General features: G+C 43.8%; 2 protein-coding genes across 3 annotated transcripts in view; one reads left to right on the top strand and one right to left on the bottom strand.

The window, feature by feature from the left end:
• The window catches only part of kirrel3l (kirre like nephrin family adhesion molecule 3, like), a 57,344-nt gene extending 41,607 nt beyond the window's left edge, over positions 1-15,737 (top strand). The window contains exons 4-15 of one of the 2 annotated variants that reach the window (XM_054780959.1): positions 2,910-3,067; positions 4,202-4,352; positions 4,457-4,562; positions 4,785-4,933; positions 6,351-6,478; positions 8,226-8,352; positions 8,448-8,548; positions 9,137-9,335; positions 12,390-12,509; positions 12,617-12,726; positions 12,847-12,936; positions 13,025-15,737. In XM_054780959.1, the coding sequence (XP_054636934.1) occupies positions 2,910-3,067; positions 4,202-4,352; positions 4,457-4,562; positions 4,785-4,933; positions 6,351-6,478; positions 8,226-8,352; positions 8,448-8,548; positions 9,137-9,335; positions 12,390-12,509; positions 12,617-12,726; positions 12,847-12,936; positions 13,025-13,516 (1,931 nt within the window). In that variant the 3' untranslated portion in view covers positions 13,517-15,737. The remainder of the gene's footprint in view (positions 1-2,909; positions 3,068-4,201; positions 4,353-4,456; positions 4,563-4,784; positions 4,934-6,350; positions 6,479-8,225; positions 8,353-8,447; positions 8,549-9,136; positions 9,336-12,389; positions 12,510-12,616; positions 12,727-12,846; positions 12,937-13,024) is intronic. The other variant, XM_054780960.1, reaches the window with a different exon arrangement.
• st14 (ST14 transmembrane serine protease matriptase) overlaps positions 15,433-16,862 on the bottom strand; it is a 29,167-nt gene continuing 27,737 nt past the window's right edge. The window contains exon 19 of the mRNA XM_054780958.1: positions 15,433-16,790. Within this exon, the coding sequence (XP_054636933.1) occupies positions 16,629-16,790 (162 nt within the window). The 3' untranslated portion in view covers positions 15,433-16,628. The remainder of the gene's footprint in view (positions 16,791-16,862) is intronic.

Below are 16,862 nucleotides of genomic sequence, written 5' to 3'. Positions count from 1 at the left end.
AAATAAGTATTTATTCTTGCCCTGCGATTAGCTGGCGACCAGTCCAGGGTGTACCCCGGCTGTCGCCTGAAGTCAGCTGGGATAGGCTCCAGCTTACATGGCTTACATGCCCCCGCTACGCTAAAGAGGAGAAGCGGTATAGAAAATGGATGGATGGATGGATGGAAGTATTTATTCTTCAGTTATTTGACGTAAGTTTTAACATACATTATTGATTGGCATATAAGACAATTCTAAGTATGAGTTTTGGAGTTTAAGACGACCCCACTTTTTCAAGGCCGTTGTTTTTTTTTTGTTGGGGTGGGGGGGGGGGGTTGGGGGTGGGGGGGGGGGGGGGGGGGGGTTCCAATACCAATGACTTTGCGGCATTGATCACTCCTCTGTACAACCTTTCAGGCACTTTTTTCGAATGGCTCTCTGTGTTGCAGCAGCCTCTCTCCAGGTTACAGATGTGTGTGAGTGACAGGAAGAAAAGCTTGAACTCGCTTGGGGAGAAGTGACTTGGCGCCACCTTTTGGTTTGCATGTATAAATCCATACAGACGACTATAAGACGATAGATCTTTTTCAGATTTTTTCTAGGTGTCTGGATGTTTCTCTAATACCTTTTTACACTCGGGTCAATATGATACGTGTTTGCCATGGAAAGAGAAAGAGAATGAAATCACAAGCTGCATTAAAAAAAAATAATAAAATACAATTCTTACCACATACACGTGGAAGAAGGAAAGCAAGGTTGGTAACTTCATCAAATTCCGCCTGATCAGTTGAGGCTGGTGGCTGATGGGCCATGCTAATCTTTCATAGACTTTTAAATGAGGAGGAGGGTATCTTGAGGTGTATGTTTGTATATAGGCGTATCAAGAGCTAAAGAGAGGAGGGGCCTTTTTTTCCCAGTGTATGTGTATTTGTGTGCACTTGCCTGCGTGCCAAAGCAATCCGGCACAGTGAAAGGAGTCAACGTCTGGAGTGCAGTCAGGGGAATCGGCATGGAAATTAAAATCACCTAGCACTCGGATTCCATTAGTGTCCGCGCGGCGGCAACGGAAGGACCTCTGACAATTCAGACACACACAGTGAAATTGGTTCGGTGGAGGGAGCGAGAAAGGCCAACACATACCCTACGTTCACGCCGCTCCTTATTGGTCGGGGAGATGGACGCCCTCATCATGCTTGGCTTACAAGAGCTGCGTGAGAAACCATGCAAATAAGTGAACAAATAAGCAATTCAGTCCAAACCTAGTAGGAGCAAATGCAACAATAATGCTAGTCTCTAGAAAGGAAATAAAGAATGGAGAGATTGTTGTTTGCTCCACAGATGACAACCATTTAGCTGTTTCATGGAATGAGCGGCATGTGATCATAAGAAGATCGTGTTCGTTTGTTAGGCTGCATTCGCACTTGTCATGTTTAGTTCATTAAAAAAGCAACTCTGGTGTGTTTGCTCTGTCAGTGTGCTTTGTTCAGTTGGTCATCCGAAACAAACAAGTGGACCGACACCGCTTGAGTGATGGGTCTTGGTCCGCTTGCAAAGTGTATGTGAACTCTGGTGCGGTTTGGTTTACTTGAGCTCAAATGTAAATCCTACACGGATCAGTGTGCAAATGACACATGGAGAAATTACAAATATGTCAGAGAAAATGCATTGGAAGTGTCGCGTCTCTGCTCGCTCCCTCTGTGTGTGACAATGGCCCTCCTTAAAAGTACATTTTAGAAGCTTTTTGTGAAATCTAAGCTAGCAAAATCTAAAAATAACCCAGCAGAGGGTGTTTTGGGTCAGAATATTTCATTTACGTCATGTAATATGTCACGAAAGCTGCCCAATCATGTCGTTACTCTGTGCATATGTTCTTTACAGCACAGATTAGGCGAAGATTAGGCAAACCGCACCAAAGTGCACATCAATGCACCCGTACACATCTAATAAGATCTAATATAAGAGCTGGATCATGAATTCTGCCTTACAGGCATTCAGTGTTGTTGGTTGCAGTGGTGTAGACATACACTGGTTATAAACAACTTCAATATGATGCAACAAAATGCAAACTATAACCACAATGTCAAACATACTTTTAAATGAATAGCTGTCTGACAGTGTCAACCCAAATGCTTATCTTTGACACAGCTCTTGTACAGTCATACCTCACCACCACAGTTTGAACATCACTTCTTCACTCCAGTGCGTTTTTTTCAAAAATGAATGCATTAATAAATAATTGTTTCGTGGTTGACTATGGTGTATTATTAGTCCAAAATATTAAAAGACAAGTCATATGTAGTATTCTGGTCACAAGGTGTCCGGAATGTTACATTGATGAGATGTTACCTTAGATTACATTGCCTTAACACATATAGTCAGCCATGGTATGTTCGACATGACAGAGTGAAAAAAAGTTATCCTCCAATTCTGTGTGGAAGTGGTACATTTTTGGCTTGTTACTTGGTCTTTCTTCCCCACTCCATTTGAAAGCCTTTCTTAAGTTGACATTAAATTATCTGGTGGCTAACTAGTTTGCTGGTTAACTTGCTATTTGTAAAGTGGTGGCCGTCTTTTGTCCCTGCAGTGATTCCGTAGCCTGAGCATTATAGTTGTGCAACGTGGTGTTAACAAAGAATAATAGGCGCGTAAAGGTGACTATAGGGGTGTTATTTAATTCGTACAGGGCTCTAATAATGGTATAAACTGTATTTAGAAGGTCATAATACAGTTTTCTATGCTCTAACTACGAAAGTATGCCATTTATTAATATGAAATCCTATTTCGTGGAAAATCACTTATCGCGGTCGGATCTGGAACCAATTAACAGCGATAGTCGAGGGATGACTGTATCAGATTGTGCAGGTGTACCTGTGTAGATGCATGACTTCTTTGTGTCTTGTTGCATGGATTGATTTGTTATTTCTTTACAGTCCCGCCTTCAGACCCCATAGTGGAGGGCGGCCCTGTCGTGCGTCTTAAGGCCCACACGCCATACAACCTCACCTGCAGATCCTCCGGCGCCAAACCTGCCGCTGAGATCACTTGGTACAGAGATGGAGAAGTAATGGACACGGCCATTTACTCTAAGGTACATGCAAATCTGTAGCCACCATTTCATGACTAACACCCACGTGATATTGAAAAACATCCCACTCGCTTTCTTTGTCTCTTCTCTATGGTTTTCAATCACCCCCCTTTTCTCATAAGGTTTGTTCACTCGTTCTCTGCAGTCCCCCTCCCATTTTCACTCACGCCTCTAACCCCCTACTCCCCTCCACCAACACCACCGACCCCTCCCTCCACTAATGCAGTGACACTACAGCATAACTGGAGCATGCCAAAGCTCAGACAGGCATGAGGGTTTCATACAGTAAGACTTTCTGCAGAGAGCGAATCACCAACACAACAATGCAGAAACACAATGGGGGTGCGGCGGAGCGTGAGTCAGGCACGGCTGGGAAAGTGTCACATTTTTCATGCTCCCTGACCACGCTAAACGACGCTAAACACCACATTTAAGGAGGCGAGCGCTTGCAGTGGAGAAAGGGTGAACGGGAGAGGGAGGGGGGGGGGGACACATGAGGAAGAAACAATGCTGCATGGAAAAACAAAACAATATGCCAACCCTGAAGATATGAAATGCATTTAAAAGAAAGTGAGTGGTGTTGACATGGCACGTGGTGTGAGTTGATCTAATAAAATTGCGATTTTTGTGTTTCTTGCTGAGGAAGAGAAAGTGTTGCATCATTGATTGTGGTGTCCAGGGAAAATGCCATGCTAGCTTTTTCTTTCTTTTTTTTTGGTATAAAAAGATGTGACACGTCTGCCACACTGTCACCACCCAAAAAAACAAGACTCATTGGCACCTCGGCCATTACACTGTTTTCCTCTTTGTTTGTTTGGAAAAGAGCGAGCAGCGTGCATTACCCTCAGAATCTACACCTTGCCTCACTTAGGCGTATTGATTTCTGTGAGCAGTAAATAGATTTAAAAGACGATGACAAACAAGGCGCTGACGGCGAGCACTCTCAGAAATGTAGGAACAGCAAAAAATCCCTCTGCTGCATCGTAAAATATACTAATATAGTTCACCACCGGTGCCAAAGAAGTTTAAATTAAAATAGTGTTAGTGGCTTACGCATAAAAATAGAAATAGGACGACACATGGAGGCAATACCTTTGGCTTCCAGCTGGATCCAACCACTACTCTGCATTGTTCCAGACGCTGATGGAGGATGGGAAGAGGGAGGCAGCTGTCAGTATGCTTCCAATCATCCCGGAGGACAGCGACTCCGGCCGCACCTACACCTGCAGGGTTCTTAACCCAGCTGCCCCCGCTGGAAGACAGACATCCATCACTATCAATGTCCAACGTAAGCTTCAACCATCAGTGTGCGGAGCGCACTCATCCACATTCATTCAATACAAATCAAACCGTGCATGTTAACTTTAATCACAATTATTTGCCATCTTGCAGACCCTCCTTCAGTCGTTTTATCAGTGCAGCCTCAGACAGTTGCCGAGGGCGCCAAGGTGCTTTTCATATGCACTGCCTCAGCCAATCCAGAAATCACTGGCTACAGGTAGACACCCTCACGCTCTTGCAAGATCACTATGTTGCAAGCCTGCCATCCAAAACCTGCAAGCGTTTGAATAATTGGGTTGAATGAGCCGCTTGATTGGCAGCGCTTGATTATGATTGACACATACTATGAATGAGCTAATAGCCACTTTGACATGCATGGCTAAGTACCTTCCCTGAGCTAATCATCTGACTGTATAATGTGATGATTCATCTGTCCCAGGTGGTCTAAAGGAGGCGTCCCCATCTCCGAGGCAAACGGGGACAGCCTTGAGGTGACGGTGGACTACTCCTACTTCACAGACCCAGTTTCCTGCGAGGTGTCCAACTCTGTCGGCAGCACCAATGTTAGCACCCTGGTTGATGTTCAATGTAAGTTCAACTCTTAAGAAGTGTGGGTAAACTATGGTTTAAAGTGCACATGACGCCGAAAAAGTTAGAAAAAAACAATAACAGAATGAAAGTACTCACTTAATACAACATGTTTGTCATACTGCTGTCATAGATAAACAACTATGAAATAGGAGTGAAATGACGTGGTGATTTTGACACGTCCCCAGCAAGTTTTCTGTAGCAACGCCATCTTGCAAAAACAGCAAAAATAAAAGACCATTGGATTGCTGCCTATTCATCCCTGGAATTAGCCCCCATACTATTATTCTAAGATTCCTAGAATAGATCTGGTCAAAAAATATGTATTTACGTACTGAAACTGACAGATCGACTGCAACATTGGCTAGAAAGATGAGTGACAGCGAGCCATGTTTTGCTAACAATTCACGTCTAGAACACTACGGGTGACACCGGCCACCAGCTGCAAACACAGCCATGAACGCATGCAAAGAAAATGACATTCACAGCAATGATAACATTTAGTAATAATGTCTCGTGAGGAGTATGACATGTTTTACTGGCGGTAATAGCCACTGACAGCTATTAGCTTGCTCTTTGCACGTTGCACAGAGCTGAAGACTATAAACAACGTTGAGCAAGCCATTTGATATGAAAACCCGTATTATTCTAAGATTCATAGTGACGCTGCAATCAAAGACAACCATTTGGATTTTTTGTTGCACACTACAACAGATAACACATTGGCTGCCTCGCTTGTACGTCAGAACAAGCCAGATGGGAATTAGCACTGCATTAGCCGCCATGACCACTAGAGCGGCTACTATGGAGAATATTAGCAGGAGAAATGTAGATTGACTTACTGCCATCTTGGCACGCTTTTCCACAATTAAACGTCTTGTGGGTTTTGGACTTTTTATTTCCTTTGCGGGGCAGTAACATTTGTCCCACAAAGTTTGCCGACACATCTGAAGAGGCGAATTGTGTGTTTTAGAAATGTGAACAAGCTTGCTCCATCTCCTCAAGTGTTCCAGCAAAAGCCTTCGACAAAACGAGCCGGCATAATATAAATAAATATATAACAAGAGAAATGAATCGAGAAGTGCGTTGTACTGAAGCAGGAGTTCTGTGTGGGAATTGACGTCACTTGCTCCGCCTCCTCCGACCATGGAAGTGACGGAAATTATAAAAAAAATAAAAATAAATATTGAAACATTTGAGCACACATCTAACACAGGAAATATGCCTTTCAATGTTATTTTTCACGGCAGAAATAACAAGACTAACATGTTTTGGTGTCATGAGCACTTTAAGAGGGGACAGACCGAGGAAAAAGAATACAGATAGTAAGCAAAGTTGTTGCAATTTTAGGCTGGAGGCGTAGGTGACAAGTATATGATATGACAAGTATTGATTCTTACTATCTGTTTCTCCACAGTTGGCCCCAGATTGCTGTCAGGGCCCAAGCCAATGACAGTGGACATTGGGATGGATGCAGCATTCACATGCACGTGGACCGGAAACCCTCCTTTGACCCTTGCCTGGACGAAGCAAGGCTCAAGTGAGGTAAAGCGATAAACATAATCAACACCATCCCTTCAGAGAGAACATTCACACTTGGCCTTTAGGCGCATCCTTTACACGTTCCTCTCTCAACTGAATCCTCAAAAAGCCGCTCTCACAATGCTCCCCGAGGGATAAGCCCTATGGCAGAGAACTGTCTGTCCACTGACAGATTTACACCACGTCGAAGTGTACATACTGGCTGTCATCGCACTAACTCAATCAGTTCAAGGAGCAGTCAGTCAAAAGATCCACACCCTGTCAGGCATCAAGTGGATGTCGCTGCTTTTCCTGGAAAAAAATATTCCACCCTAACTTTACTATCATGGTAAAAGTCTTTCAGCCACGTCCCACAGGAGCAACTTTCCTCGCTACCAATATTCCTTCTGACGGTCAGCTTGAGGGGGAAAAAAAAAAAAAGACCTCAGTAAAAGATTGATTTAAGATACCGCGAGCGCCGGCGTCACCTCAAAGAGTGAACACTCTGCCCCACAGAGGGAGAAAGCAAGACATTTTTCTAATCCACCCACGACCACTGTCCCTCACACGGCCAAGAGTAATGGATTAATTGGGTTAGCTTGTAAGTGTGTCGAAAAAGAAAAGTGGAGAGCACGCAAGAGAGAGAGTGGGGGGCTGTGTGGAAATGGAGGGAGGGAGGTCTGAGTGGAGGTAAATGGATTAAGCACAGCTTGATAGAATGACAGGATCAATGAGCTAAGGAGTGAGTGCAGCCGCTCCAGAGGCCCACTCACACTGTAGCACAGTCTGTTGTGTCCTCACAGTTTAATGGTGACAATCTTACCAAGCAGCGTCGCTACGCAGCGGAAATTTGAGTGTCAAATGTTGTGATTAAGGATAATTAAATCATTTAATTATACCTCAACCACCAGCAAATGCCTACATCTGTAGCCACTACAGACCCTGTTCCAAATTATAGTATTTTTCAAACAATTTTTAATGCGTCTCATAGGTCGCATAATAGTATGTTGCTCAAAATCAGGGAACGCGCTGTTTCGTGTGTCTGTAGCCTTAATGCTAATGAGCTATCTTTGTCCACGCCTGCCTCTGACAGAGTATGTGGCTCCAAAGAGCATCATTATGCACCAATTTTTACTCTAACTCAGCAATTGTCCAACCCAAATCGATGCCATAGAGCTTAGCAACACTAGCATAGCTATGTGAGCTATAGTGCTAACATTAGAGTCACTTTGTAACAGCAACAGCATGCTAGGTTAGCCTAGTCATTGAAGAAAAACTAAATGATCAAACTTACAGCGCCCAGATCTGTCGCTGATTGACCGTTGGCAGAGCTCCAGGATTTTAAGATGTGTAGCAAAGCGTTTTTGGAATTATTTCTTTATTTTTTTTACTAAGCTGTCCTCCGTGAACTGTTGGACATATAAACTTGGTGGGCTTCTTCTTCTAGCTAGAAGCGGGTCAGATGTGGTATTGAGCAAGGAGGGTTTTCCTTCACGACATCATGAAACATGGAACCTAAAATACGACAGATTGATTGCCTCCTCTCTCAAAAGTAGGGCAAAGAAGTGAGGGAGATTGTAGATATTTGTCACACTTGGTGGTCATAAACAGGCTGTAGGGACAAATATTACTGCTGTAACATCATTAACAAGTAAATTTTGCTTAAAAGGGAACTGACATGTTTCTACCAAGCAGTTGAGTGGAAACTATGCTATACTGCGACCCCCATAAGACCCCTAGTCTCACTTGCGTGCTTTTTCTGTCTACCCAGGTTCTCAGCAACAGTAACACCTTGCAGCTGAAGGCTGTAACACAGGCGGATGCTGGGATTTACACCTGCAAGGCCATCGTGCCCCGTATCGGAGTTGCAGAAAGAGATGCCACTCTGACTGTAAATGGTAAGCTTCCCGTTTCAGCGTACTGATCAGAGAGTCTAGTGTTTTGTATGTTAGAATGTGTGTTCTCATTCTTCTGTCTGCCATCTTCATTCTAGGCCCACCTATCATCACAGCAGAGGCCACACAGCATGCAGTCAAGCACTCCAAGGGCAAGCTGGAGTGCCGGGTGGGGAGCAGCCCGCCGCCTTATAAGATTGTAAGTGAATCTCATATTGTCATTTGCTCATGTTTGGCTGATTACATAGTCTACCACCCCCGTCCCTTGCCACACCCACACTGGAGCTGTTACTGAAGAGTGGAGTGTTACCCCTAACCTCACCTTCACACCTCTTCATCCCTCTAACGAACACATATCCAGCAGTGTAAATGCACAGGTATCAAATTAAGCAATAGGAGTTGGGGGAGGTGTGGGAGATGGGCTTCCTACGGTTTTCAGACAAACTGCTTTCAATTAGCGGCCCTAGAGGCATCACTCTGCTGACCCTGTCCAACCGCTGAAAGTATGTTGGGCTGAGAGATAATAATTAGGGTGTGAGGAGAGGAGTGAGAGACAGGTGCACTACAGGCAGCAGATAGCAGACCCACTCCATAGTGTGATGGTTAGCTCACCTGCAGGGCACATGTGGGAGGGTGCTGAAACACGAGCTGGTGCTCGTGCTTTAGAGGGTGGCAGAAAGACAGCGGTACGGAGGGAGAAACTGGTAACAGCATGAATGGATCAGACGGTGTACAGGCCTTCAGTAGAAAAATGACTTACCCCTTTTGTTCATTATCTTCCCCACAGGTATGGTCCTTTGGAGACATCAGCCTCTCCTCTGGTTCCTCTGGTCGATATTCTGTGCAGACGGTAACCAGCGAGCAAGGAGTCGTGTCTTCACTGGTGCTGTCGGAGACGCTGGCGCCGGATTTTGAGCTACGCTACAACTGTACTGCTTGGAACAACTTTGGCACTGGCACTGCCTTGGTCAGCCTGAAGGAGCAAGGTACAAACTGGCAGGAGAGGTCTGAATCATGACCAGCAAACAGTGTTCCATGGTAGTCCTATAGTCCACTTGTCCCCTACACAGGTGGACTCTTAACAGAAAGTCCAGGTGGTCCTTGTCTTACTTATTTCAAACTAATTACGGAAGAATACCCAAGTGGAGTAATACATAATAGCACATCGCTACATTTGTACATCACTTTTGTTCTTTTTAGTTTAACTTTTACCTCCATTAAGTCTCCCAAGCATGACTCTTCTGGTGGCTGCGTGTAAATCACAAGTGTAGTGAAAGTGAAAAGTAAAGTGAAATTATCTAAATCTCTCATTGGAGGAGGCAACATTGGCTACATGCCCGGTCCAAGGCTTGCAATGCTAGTTTAGCCTATTCGCTGACGAAAAACAAAATGATCAAACTTGCAGCTCCCACATTTGTAGTTGACTTAGTTGGCAAAGCTCCAGGCTGTATTTCCACATGTGTAGCAAAGCCTGCTTTTTTACAAAGCTGTCTTCCATGAAGTGGTGGGTGTATGCGTAGTGTGGGCTCATCCAGCTAGGGGCGGGTCGGGGGCGATGTGATTATGGAGGAGGTTTTTCCTTCATGACATCATGAAAACCCAGAACTTCAAAAGCGACCGTTTGACAAATTCTCACATTTTTGTGGTAATAAAATATATATATATATATATATATATATATATATGTGTGTGTGTGTACTGTATATATGTGTGTGTGTTTATAAACACACACACACACATATATATATATATATACACAGTACTTTATTATTGGTTGTTGGTTTCAACATTTTAGCTTTTTTGTCACGATTGGCTAACACCAAGTGTTGGAACTCGTAATGCAGATTAGACATAGCGTGGTGGTAAAAAATACAATTTATTATTGTAGATACGATACAAGAAAAATATAACAAAGTACACAAAAATCTAACTAAGGAATTTAGGGCAGGAGCCAAAAATACACAAAAAACGAAAAACACTGCTAGGCAGGAAAAAGGTACACGATAACTAAGGAAGCTGCAGGAAAAATATGCAAACAGGTAAGTATAACTAGTAAGCAATAAGCACAAGAAGGTAAATCACGACAAGGGAAAAAGGTAGACCAGTTGGGAGCCAAGGTAGAGGTACAGGAAGCAGCGATGGCAAAGGAATAACTGGCAACATAGGGTAGTTTGGCAGCAGCTAAAGAAGGCTCAGGTAATTGGCCACAGGTGTCCCTCATCAGCTCATCAGTGCTGCTGCGTGCACTGAAAGGCAAAACAGACAGGCGGCAGCAGAGCGACAACACAGAACGTCACATTTTTATCATTTTTGCTGTTTTTAAAATTGTATTTTGTTTCTGCAGTGATGTAATGACAAATAAGCCACGGGCCGCAGATGATCCCTGAGCTGCCCTTTGGGCACCCCATACCCTACTTTTGTGGCTCTTGGTCTGGGTTGGGCTTTTGGTGTCTGCTCAATTGCTTGTTGGCTCAGTGTAGCGGACGAGCGATGCAGATTGAGGAGAGAGGGGCTGGTCAATGCGCTACAACAGACAGCCCTTAACGAGCGCCGTCGTCATGGCTCAAAATATTTCTTTGGAGGTCCATGTCTATGCAGCTATATTCGTGCCTTGCGAAGGCAGACTTTGAGCCCTATTAACGTGAAATAATTACTGTTGTGAGCGCAGGCACATCGCTGCAGCACTCTGCCACTCCCTCCCTCTCTCAGTCGACCTTTTTGCCAGCGCGAGGGGGCGAGTCGGTGTAATAGTGTACCTCCGGACGGGTTTTGGGGATTGGGTTGCTCGCCTGTTGGTCGCTCTCAGGGAAGTGAGGGCACTGATGTGATAATACATTTTTTTCAAAATGTTCTCGGGATCGACCGGCAAAGTCCCAAAGATCGTCTAGTAGCTCACGATCGACGGGTTTGCGACCCTTGCTCTAGGGGCACATCTTACCGTAGAACATCATTAGAAAGTCACATTTGAAGAAGAGGGGGACTTAAAGATAAATTCCTCGACCGCACAGCACACTTCAGAACATTTATGGGGAAAATTAATGATCAGTTCATCCTATAAGTTGCAATCTCAGAATGTTCTTTTTCTTCTACTTCTGTTTCGATGTCAAGTGTGATGGCTGGATGTGGCTCAACTCCTGATAGCTAAATCCTCTTCTTTTTTTAGACTGCAAACTAATCGGGACGGAATCAACATGTCAGTTTCATTAGTGCTCTCCATTGTGCCTCAATTGCTTCAAAATGCACTTGATCAAATTCTTAAATAATGATTGTTGATTGTTTTGTGTGATCCTGTGAAGTAAGCTACCAACAAAACAAACTCTCTCATCAAAGTGTTTTGCTGAAAACATAATGAAACTTTCAATCCTCCTCCGGCAAAGAATGCCAGATTAGGTAAAAGCAGAGCCCCTGCCTCTTCTTATCTTAATTATACTTCTCCTAATCGATATGATTTAATCAGCCGATGGTTAGGTTTAATGAATATGTTTGCCCTATAACATAGATATTGATCGGGGACAAAAGTCAATGAAATGGAGTCATGCGTTTTAGGTTGGAGTGATATTCTCTATCACAGTCTGGGGCGAACGCAACGTCTCTGGCTGGATTCCACTAAAGTGATCTTAAAATTACATTGGAATGCAGTTGCCAGTGGAAGCCTTTGTTGCTGCAGACACCAAAAATAAGGTCCTCTCCAACAATTTACATCACTGTATCAGAGTGGGGTCTCCAGAGAAATGAGCACTGGTATCTCCTGGAATTTCTAATTAGATTACTGTCTTTTGCTTCATTGCATGTCAGGCCTTGTTACTCTTACTTCAGAGAGATTAGAGACTATCGTCAGGCTGTGTGATGCCAGATCGTACGCACAATCATACGCTCACTGTGAGCGGGTCACGGTTAACTGCGGGTACATTAAACAGTATAGGCGCTGACATCTCAGGGATTAGCAAGATAAACAAAAAGGATCTTTTTCTCTACATTCGCTTCTTACTTCCTTTGCCTAGCAACCATCTAACCCCACTCCATTTGTGTTTTCTTTGCAGAAGCCCCACCCATGTTGTTAATTGTTGGTGGATCCGTCGGTGGAGGCAGCGTCTTGCTCATCTGTGTCATCACGCTCGTCTCCATCTGCTGCAGGCACACAGGCAAAGGTGAGCTCAACGGTCAGTATGGTCTAGAGGGGTCACTCGCCAGTTTTTAACTCTAACAAATGGAAACAATGCAAATTTAAAATTAAGTTAAATGTAAAGACAACCTTCTTTTTTGGCAGGCAAAAGGTGCACTCGCCTCTCCAAGAGCGATATTAGAGTCCAAATAGTTCACAGTGATCACAACGCCACACGTGGCAATGATGACGAGGAGGACGTGAAAGAGCCAATGGTAAAAGCCTCACTCCTAGCGAAACATCACGTCATGTAACAGAGAGCTGTTTTGTTCTTATTCAAAGCAAGCTCTTGTTCACTGAGTTAATTCATCAAAATATGCGTGGTCTTCCCTCAGGCTCCAAACAGCAGTGAGTCTCCTGGGACATCTCGTACAGAACACAGTGACCTCTTGGAAGAGGAGGAGGATGAGAGATCGGACATCAAGGTAAACATGAGCCTGCCAAATAGAGCCAGTCTGAGTATCTGAAGCATGCCAAATACTCAAGAGGCGTTTTTCTCTTTATGCACTCAAGGACCCCACCAATGGCTACTACAACGTGCGAGGCCATGAAGACCGTCACATCCGCAGCAGTGGCTTCTCGGAATATGTGCCCAACCCCAGGCCTGTCTACACACCATCGCAGCTGCCCTCCCCCAGCCCCATGTACGGCCAGCATGGGACCCAGCCACGGATCTACGACTTTGCCCATCGATACGCGACCAACACGGTCAGCCAGTCTGCATATGAGCAGCAGCAAGCCACCCAGCAGCAACCCACTCAGCCGGCCACCATATACCCCACCGACCCCCTCTACAGCGGCACTGCTTACCTGCCTGCAACCTACGGCCGCGCCTTCACCAGTTACGTCAAGCCTGCCTCCTATGAGAAAGTGGACGCCTACGACCAGTCGGACCAAGGCAGCAAGGTGTCCAGCTCGTCCCGCTTCTCGTACGCCTCGTCACAAGTGTCCTCCCAGCAGTCGGACTACGGCCGACCCTCACAACGTATGCAGACGCACGTTTGATTAGACAAGAGTCGTTGGCGAAACAAAAGTGCAGAAGCAATGAGTATTTAACACGTGTGGCAGGACTAACAAGAACAGAGACTTTCTTAGCTTTGGACAAGGGAAAGTCATTACCAACCTGGTGCGGAATCAACAATGACGCAAAACAAAGCTGGAGATTTCAGCTGATTGTGATGTTCAAGTCAGACTATGTCCAGAGTGATACTTACCAAGGGTATCTCTGCATGATTGACCACACATGATCCAAACATGTGGAGATATTTGCTTGGCGGACACAACAGATGACTGTGGTGTAGCTGCATTCAAGTGTTTACTTGCTTTTTCCATCGCCTGAGACGAACATCAGCATAAAACCAATACGAATACGTTTTCTGCTGTTTTTGGTTGGCATGCGAAAGGAATTCTAAGCACATTTGTGTGTCAATTATCAATAAAAGACTGAGATAGCCACAGTAACAAACTTAACTGCACAACAGTGGAATACTTTAACATGAACTGGATATTCAAAGACAGCCCAAACACCTTGGACTTGTGGACAAAGGAAGGAATTTGTCGAGGGGGGTATATGAGCCTTGATTTCCATGAAGGACTATGTGTGTGTTGTAACAAGGAGGCCATGAAAACCCAAAGATGGTGATCATTTTACAGGGAGAAATGTGGGTACTGCATTCCTTGCCCTGGTACTCTGGTACGACAGGGTTTTATTTTTTTTTTTTACAGTGTTTTGTGACTGTGGGGGTGGGGGGAAAGGAGGCTATTACCAGAACAATCAAATGTGGTAGTTTGGAACAATGGTGGCAATCTCGAACTAAACTTGAATGCGGCGTCAGCGTACTCGGCAGTCCTTATGTGGATGTTTTACAACTCAATCAAATGGTCTCAAAATGTTTACAAGACGCAGTATACTACCCTGAAAATATCTGTACAAATGGCCGAGCCCATGTTTTCTCTCTGTTGCATGCAATCAATGTGTCTAGTGAAAACCTTCCACATTTAAGAGTCATGTCCATTTCATGTTTGAGACGTTACTTTCTGCACCCTGGCCCGGTTGCATTCTACTTTGTGGATGTTACAGTTTGGATGCCTGTACTGCCATTTGCCGCTTGTTAACAGGCAGCCTGACAAGAGAACAAATAACACGAAATAGTGAGGAGGCAAACATCATCGCTCGTCTTTATTTTTATATTTTATATAAGCCTTAATGTACAGCGTGTAAGCTGCTCTATTGTAAAGTATCTTTATATATGTACAGTATGTATCTTGGTTGATTTTCGGGGGATTCACAGGTTTTCTTGCTTAGTTTATCAATCATTCAATGCTTTGTTTTTTTTTATTTTTGGATCACAACTAATTGCCATTTGCTTGTTCATTCTTTTAATAATGTATTAAGAATTTTATTTGCTTAAATGAGCTACCATCGCTTGTATCTTTGTACACATATTTATATTTAAATAAAAGCATTTCCGATAAAGAAGCGCTTTGTGTGAATTCTGAGCAGCTCCAGTGGGGAGCAGCGACAAACAAAGCTTCCCACGTCGCAACAATGATGAATACGTAAATTAGCAGCAATGTCTATGTTGATTTTCCTATTCCCCCAGTGGTGCTCGGCTTTTAATGAAGACAGATGAGATCGCACAACCCCCGCTGCACATGTACGCTCCTCCCGGAACTCACTATGCCCATCTCACCGGCTAATAGGACAGAGCTGTGACAAAAGCATGTATTATTGACAAGATGAGTTTGTCTTGTCACCTGTGTCCCTCAGGTAGCCCACCACTCACCACAGTGAGGTGAGGAACATGTTTATTACTATTCCGCTGGAAGGTATGGATTTGTTATTCACAACGTAACAAATGCAGAAAACATGACCCAGTCCACGGCCAAAATAACATGAAATTCAATTAGGAACTGAAGAATCCAATCAAAGCTGTTTATTGGCATTACTCTTTCATATAGAATATACAAAAACAAAACAAATGTGCCCGCAATTCAAATCACTGTCCCATTGTGTACAGTAAAAAACATGTCTTTATTTGGTAGGAATATATATATTTTTTTTAATTCATTTATCATTCCAAATATCCCCCCCACCCCCTTAAAATAAATAATACTTATTCAAATCTTTGGTTTGCTACAGTAATATTTCCATCAAAACACAGTGATGACAGGTAAAAAGCAAATTACTTTTGTGGGTTCCTAGCAACAAGCCTCACACAACTGGTAACTGATCCACAATGTTCTCATTGGTCTCACAGTGAAACAATGGAGTTGTCCCAAGCATCTTGATGGTCTCCTCCTTTTTTGCAAAGTGGGCGATGAGTATTGCGGTTCATCATTGCTCAGAGAAGACTATTGCGTGTTTTTGAAGGAACGGGACTGCAAAACTTTGATTCATTGACACGATATAAAAATGCCTCTCCAGAATCGTAGGAATTGTGTGGACCTTTTTTCTCCTGTACTTCTTTAGCGTACATTTTCCAATTTTAGTTTATCACAAAGTTAACTTGAAAGAAGCTGATAAAAAACTGTATGATGGCTGTATGATATGTTTAAAAAGAATTGTTTTCATTGTTAAAACCTTATAAAAACTAATTAGATGTCTCTTTACAGTCTTGTGAAAGCGATAAAAAAGCATTATGATTTCATACATAAAACCCCAAATGAGAAAATACCATCTACAAGAGCCTGAAGCGGTCCAAAAACCTCAATAATGGTGCACTATTTTTGTCTGTAGACAAATAGTGGAAAAATACATGCTTCCTCATCATTATATCTTCAGAATTTGAGGATATATACACACACACACATACTATATGTATTTATTTATGTTATTGTTTGTTTTTTTTAATCAGTAAACGTGATGATGAGATGAGGGGTTGTGATGAGACACTGATGTTGATTGCTATACAAAATGTGATCCAGTGTGTGTCATAGTTGGAGTGGGAGGTGGAAAAAGAACCAAAATAAAGTGCTTGGAGACATTCATGTGAGTGTCTGGGTCCATTCAATGTCTTGTCAGTCTATTGCTAAAAGAATACAGACGGGAACTCTTCATCCTTTCGCCCAACTTTCTTCTGGCTCGCCATTCCTCCTCCCCCACTTCCTCACATCATCAAATACCTGTCTCTTTTCGGATCCATTCTCTCAGCTTGGTGACGCGAGAGTAGACACCAGGCTTGTTGCGACGAGCGCAGCCCTCGCCCCAGCTCACAATCCCAGCCTGGAACCACTTCCCACTCTCCTCAAAACACACCAGGGGGCCTCCTGAGTCTCCCTGGTGACAAGGGTGAGGAAAGAAGGGCTAGTAGTTCACTCCTGGCAGTGTGAAGAACAGCTATCTGTAATT

This window comes from Dunckerocampus dactyliophorus, chromosome 7, assembly GCF_027744805.1.
Source record: "Dunckerocampus dactyliophorus isolate RoL2022-P2 chromosome 7, RoL_Ddac_1.1, whole genome shotgun sequence".
Classification (NCBI taxonomy): Eukaryota; Metazoa; Chordata; class Actinopteri; order Syngnathiformes; family Syngnathidae; genus Dunckerocampus; species Dunckerocampus dactyliophorus.
This window is presented reverse-complemented; position numbering and strand designations above follow the sequence as displayed.